The 5,430-nt window shown below is 48.9% G+C and overlaps 1 protein-coding gene across 1 annotated transcript in view; it reads left to right on the top strand.

Moving 5' to 3' along the window:
* The window catches only part of Hdhd5 (haloacid dehalogenase like hydrolase domain containing 5), a 21,064-nt gene extending 15,844 nt beyond the window's left edge, over positions 1 to 5,220 (top strand). The window contains exons 6-8 of the mRNA XM_005365142.2: positions 1,116 to 1,290; positions 4,226 to 4,414; positions 4,585 to 5,220. Of these exons, the coding sequence (XP_005365199.1) occupies positions 1,116 to 1,290; positions 4,226 to 4,414; positions 4,585 to 4,897 (677 nt within the window). The 3' untranslated portion in view covers positions 4,898 to 5,220. The remainder of the gene's footprint in view (positions 1 to 1,115; positions 1,291 to 4,225; positions 4,415 to 4,584) is intronic.
* Positions 5,221 to 5,430: the final 210 nt, after the last annotated feature.

The raw sequence follows: 5,430 nt of genomic DNA, 5'->3' as shown, positions 1-5,430 counted from the left end.
TCCAGCAGTGGAGACAGGCTGTATCTACGGTGCAGTACAGAGTGGGCAGGACCACTCCAGCAGTGGAGACAGGCTGTATCTACGGTGCAGTACAGGTGTGTGGGCAGAATCGCCATTGCTGAATTGATGTCTCAAATGGAGAACAATTCTTGGTAATTTTTTGTTTGTTTTTCAAGAAAGAATTTCTCTGTGTAGCCCTGGCTGTCCTGGAACTCTCTGTAGACCAGGCTGGCCTCAAACTCACAGAGATCTGCCCACTTCTGTCTCCCAAGTGGCACGCGCCACCACTGCCCGGCTGAGTCTCTTGATTATATGATCATTTTAAAAAATTGTTAAACTGTACAAGAATATTTTGTAAGGCTTAGCGATAAAGAATACTTGATGCTCTTGCAGCGTAAGGTTTGAATCCCAGTGCCCAGATGATACCTCACAACCATCTGTAAATTATCATCCTGTCTCCACCTCCCAGGTAATAGTGCCCTAGGCGTATGCTACCATGCCAGGCCTTAGTTTTCATGTATTTATTGTATTGCTAGGGTTGGGATTTAGGGCCTTGTTCATGCTAGGCAAGCCCTTGATTCCTGAGCCATATTTCAGGGGCCCATGTTCCTTTTCATTTCAAATGTAGTTGAGGCAACTGAGGTTTAGTGGTGAGTAACTGGCACAGTTCCACAGAAAACTTGGCTGAGTTAGGATCAGAGCTCAAGGCTCCCCTCAGCCCAAGTTGTGCTTGGCTCTTAGGCTCAGAGATGTGACTGAGAGAGCCAGGCCCTGTTGAGAATAGTAGCATTTGTGGGGTAAGGTGTGGTGGATAGAGTCCATCAACAGGAGCAGCAGCATGAGATTTGCTGCTTCTATGAAACAGCAGTGGACACAAAGGACACCCTTACGGTGCTCCTTGCTGGGCCCTGACTTTGTTTGCCCAGGGTGTCCTGGGACGTGGCTTGATCAGGGATGCTCAGGGAACCATACTCTTGCTCAGATGTGCACCTTAGTAGGCCTGTAGCTCTGGGTGGGTATTGCTAACTGGCTTCTGTTGTCTCTGAGGGGTCTTCCTACCACAAAAGGGCAGTCCAAGTGCCCTGCTTTCTTATCCCTGTGCCTTTGATTTTTAGGGGTCCTCCTGCTTGGGGAACCAGTCCGCTGGGAGACAAGCCTGCAGCTGATTATGGATGTCCTCCTTAGCAATGGGAACCCTGGGACTGGCCAGGTGACAGCTCCATATCCCCACCTCCCTGTCCTGGCTAGCAACATGGATCTCCTGTGGATGGCTGAAGCCAAGATGCCCAGGTGAGAACACAGTATCCCTGACTTTTCCCTGATAAGCCCTGTAGGTACCACACTAATGTGGTCGCTGAGAGTAAGGGCTTTCAAGAGTTACTTCTTGTCAATTATTAAACTAAAACTACAGATTACTGAGCATGAAGATGCGTTGAGTGATTTTTTTACCCTGCTGGTCTCAGAACACGTCCATCAAATAGGTAGTTCTAAGGTGTGTCAGTGGGTGCGTTTTCAAGATTCTCCCCTCTACACTGGTTCCCTCACTTCTCTGATTGCCTTTGTATATGAGCCCTAGGATGGGGAAAGCTGGGATTATAAACCAGGATTATTCCCATGGTGTAGAGCCAAGTACTGAGACCCAGCTGTGGGTACCCGCATCCTGCCCTTTTCTCGGGCTGGTAGTACCTCTTTTGTGACCCTCAGGGTGCCTTGTTGTAAAGCCAGCTGATGGCTGCTCTGACTGGGATTCCAGAACCTAGTGTCTTCTCAGTTTTCCAGAGACTGAGCATGGTCAGCAGAGAGTGTTCTCGACAGCCTCGAAGAGGCAGGGCTTTCTTCCTGTGATGCTCCCCTCTCCTTTTCTTTCTCTCTCTGTGAGCCAGGACCGAACCATGGAGCTCAAGTTGACTTCAGTTCGTTGTCTTCCTGCCTCAGTTCCCCTAGTGTATTTAAAGTGTATTCTTTAGCATGAGGTTTGGTGTTTTCTCTGTTACTCATAGGTTAGGACATGTTGATTCTAGATGGGGATCAGGTAGGAGTTGGGTATGTAGCTATGAGTTGAAAAACAAGGGGAAAACTAGTTTATAGACCAGATTTGAGATGAGTTTTCCATTCAAAGAAGCCATATTTGAGATTTTTTTTGTTTTGTTTTTGGTTTTGTTTGTTTGTTTTCCAAGACAGTTTTGGAACCTGTCCTGGAACTCACTCTGTAGACCAGGCTGGCCTCAAACTCAAAGAGATCTGCCTGCCTCTGCCTCCTGAGTGCTGCTGGCATTAAAGGTGTGTGGCCACCATCACCTGGCTTGAGACTTTTTTTTTCCACACAATTATTTTTGTATTGTTGGAGACAGGTCTCACTCTGTAGCTTTGACTTGTCTGTGACTCAGTGTAGTCCAAGCTAGCCTTGAACTCATAATTATCCTCCACCTGCCTCCTGAGTGTTGGGATTACAGGTGTGTGCCACCATGCCTGACTCAACACTCTCAAAGTTAGCTGGATGTGGTGGTTCACAGCGGCAACTCTGGCACTGAGAAGACAGAGACAGAAGAACACACAGTTAACATCAGCCTCAGACCAGCCTGGGATACAGCAAAGTCTTGCTTCACAAAATAAAAACAAAGAAACAAAAAGAAAATGGAGTTATTTTGTTGTCTTATCATTTAGCCTTGGTTGGCCTAGAGCTCCCTGTAAAAGCAAGGCTGCACTCACAGAGATCTGTTTGCTTCTCTGTTGGCGGAGGCTGCTTGTTTGTTCCTGGCTGCCCAGACCATAAATAACCACACAGAAACTGTATTAATTAAAACACTACTTGGCCTATTAGCTTATACATATTTCTAGCTAGCTCTTACATCTTAAATTAACCCATTTCTATTAATCTGTGTATTACCACGAGGCTGTGGCCTACCTGTAAGGTTCCATCCAACATCTGGTGTCTATCTCCTGCGGCAGCTACATGGTTTCTCTCTGACTCTGCCTACTTTCTCCCAGCATTCAATTTAGTTTTCCCACCTATCTCTATTCTGCCCTATCAAAGATCAAAGCAACTTCTTTATTATCTAATAATAATAAAGCATATTCACAGCATACATAGATTCCCACATCACTTCTCAACTTCCCAGGTGCCAGCGTTAAAGGCATGCATCACCATGCCCAGCCAGAAAATGTTATTCTTATGTAAAAGAGTGATCCTGAATGTAAGTCCAAGCACAGTGACTATTAGGGTTTGGCTTAGCACTGAGGATGGAAGACAAAAACACTCTACACATTAAAAGAAGTCAGGTTGGCAATCTGGGGCCTGTGTTCAGTCTCTCCTCTATCAAGGAAACACACACCTTCCTGAAGCATAATCTTTGCTCCTTCATGTAGAATCCAGAATGACTGTCAGCATCATGTTAGCGTTTTAGGTTGCCACCTAAAGCAGTGGAGTAGGGCTGTTAGCTTGCAACCCTGACAAAATACAGAAGTTAGCAACTTAAAAGGAGGAAGATCCATCTCGGCTCTGTTGATTTGGGGCCTATGGTGACCAGAACATTGTGATGGGTCGAACATTATGGTACAAAAACCACTCCCCTCATGCTAGCTGGGAGCAGAGGGGTAGAGTGACAGGCAGGCGCATGCTGCCAGTGGCTTGTTTCCTAGCAGGATCCTCTTTCTGAAAATTCCACCCTCCCAAGGTATCATCAGCTAGGGACCATGTAAGATCCAGACCCTAAGGAGGACAGAGAAGGGCATGTCCTCCTTGTTTTAAGGACACTGAATCAAAGCTGTCCAGCACTTGTGCTTCTGTTGACCGGCTTGTGGCGCTTCCCCACGTAGGTTAGACACGCAACCATGCCTAGCTTCAGGGGACCGGTGGGCATGCTCTTTCCACCTAGTGGTCAGTATGTGCCACTGGAAGGATGCGCCGGAGGCTGTAGAATAACATCCAGTCTTAGGGGCCTGGTGAGATGGGTGTGATCCTAGGACCCATGTAAAGGTGAAAGAGAGAACTGACTCCATACAGTTGTCCTCTGCTGGTCACAGCACAAAAAAACCAACGTAAGGTTTGGGGGTGAGGCTATCAGGTTTTGACCCTAGCTTACTACCCTGGGAAAATTGCCTGCTCTTGCCTCATTTTCTTCATGCGCAATGGCTGCAGGGAGGGGAATTCAGGTCGGGCGCACAGACCGCTTGGAGAACGGCCAGTGGCCTGAAGACTGGATTGCTGAGATTTCTTCTTGGGCAGGTTTGGTCACGGCACCTTTCTGCTCTGCCTGGAAGCCATCTACCGGAAAGTAACGGGCAAGGAGCTGAAGTATGAGGGCTTGATGGGCAAACCCAGCATCCTCACTTACAAGTACGCAGAGGACGTGATGAGGCAGCAGGCTGAGAGGCGGGGCTGGTCTGCCCCCGTCAGGAAGCTCTATGCTATAGGGTAAGCCCTCCTGTCTCCATCTCCGGCTTCCTCTGCTCATCTGCCCACACTCCCCTGGCCTCCCTGCAGCTGAGTCACACCCCCTCCCAGGCTGATCTCTGCCCTCGTGGCTTTGCCACATTAACTTTGGGTTTTCTCCTCTTTTCTTTTCGGTGTTGCTGCCCTACCAGTGATAACCCTGTATCTGATGTCTATGGCGCCAACCTGTTCAACCAGCACCTGCAAATGGCAAAGCGTGGAGAGGAGGAACGTGAAACTGGTGGACGGCAGAAGCGGCAGCCTTCAACAATCCAGAGCTGTGTCTCCATCCTGGTATGCACGGGCATACACAATTCTCAGGACCCAGGCTCTGAAGGGGCGCAGCTTCTATTCCATGGCCACCGAGACTTCAGCTTCAGTCCGGAGCTCCTAGAGGCCTCCCACATCGTTCATGATGTGGATGAAGCTGTGCAGCTGGTTTTCCGCCAGGAGGGTTGGGCTTGATAGGAAGGAGATGTATCACAGACAAGGGGCTGTTGGGGCATCCGCCTCAGGGAATCCTGTGTGCCAGGCTGTGGTCCAGGTCACAGGCATCAAGTCCCAGCCTGGCCTTTGCCACGACTTCCTGAAGAAGATCGCAGCTTCAGTAGCTATAGAATGACCCTTGGGTAGCATTTCAGGAGGGATGGATCTGGTCCTTCCTGTGTGTCTCTTGCAGTCTGACCTCATACCAGTTACTTTACCTCTGTGCCTCGTGTCCTCTCAGTAAGGACTTTTTTTTTCCCTCCAAGACAGGGTCTCACTATTGTAGCCCTGGCTGTCCTGGAACTCACTCTGTAGACCAGGCTGGTCTTGAACTCAAGAGACATCTGCCTTCCTCTGCCTCCTGAGTGCTGGGATCAAAGGTGTGTGTCACCAAACCTGCTTCAGTAAGGGCCTTCGAAAAACAGGACAGCGTACAATTATGTGGAAACTTCTGGAAAGCCTTTGCTCTCACTGAGGGACCCCGCACGCCAGTCAAGTGAGGTTCTTCTGGT

This window comes from Microtus ochrogaster, unplaced genomic scaffold, assembly GCF_000317375.1.
Source record: "Microtus ochrogaster isolate Prairie Vole_2 unplaced genomic scaffold, MicOch1.0 UNK1, whole genome shotgun sequence".
NCBI lineage: Eukaryota > Metazoa > Chordata > Mammalia > Rodentia > Cricetidae > Microtus > Microtus ochrogaster.
Note: the sequence above shows the minus strand (reverse complement) of the source record. Positions and strands in the feature narration are given on the sequence as shown.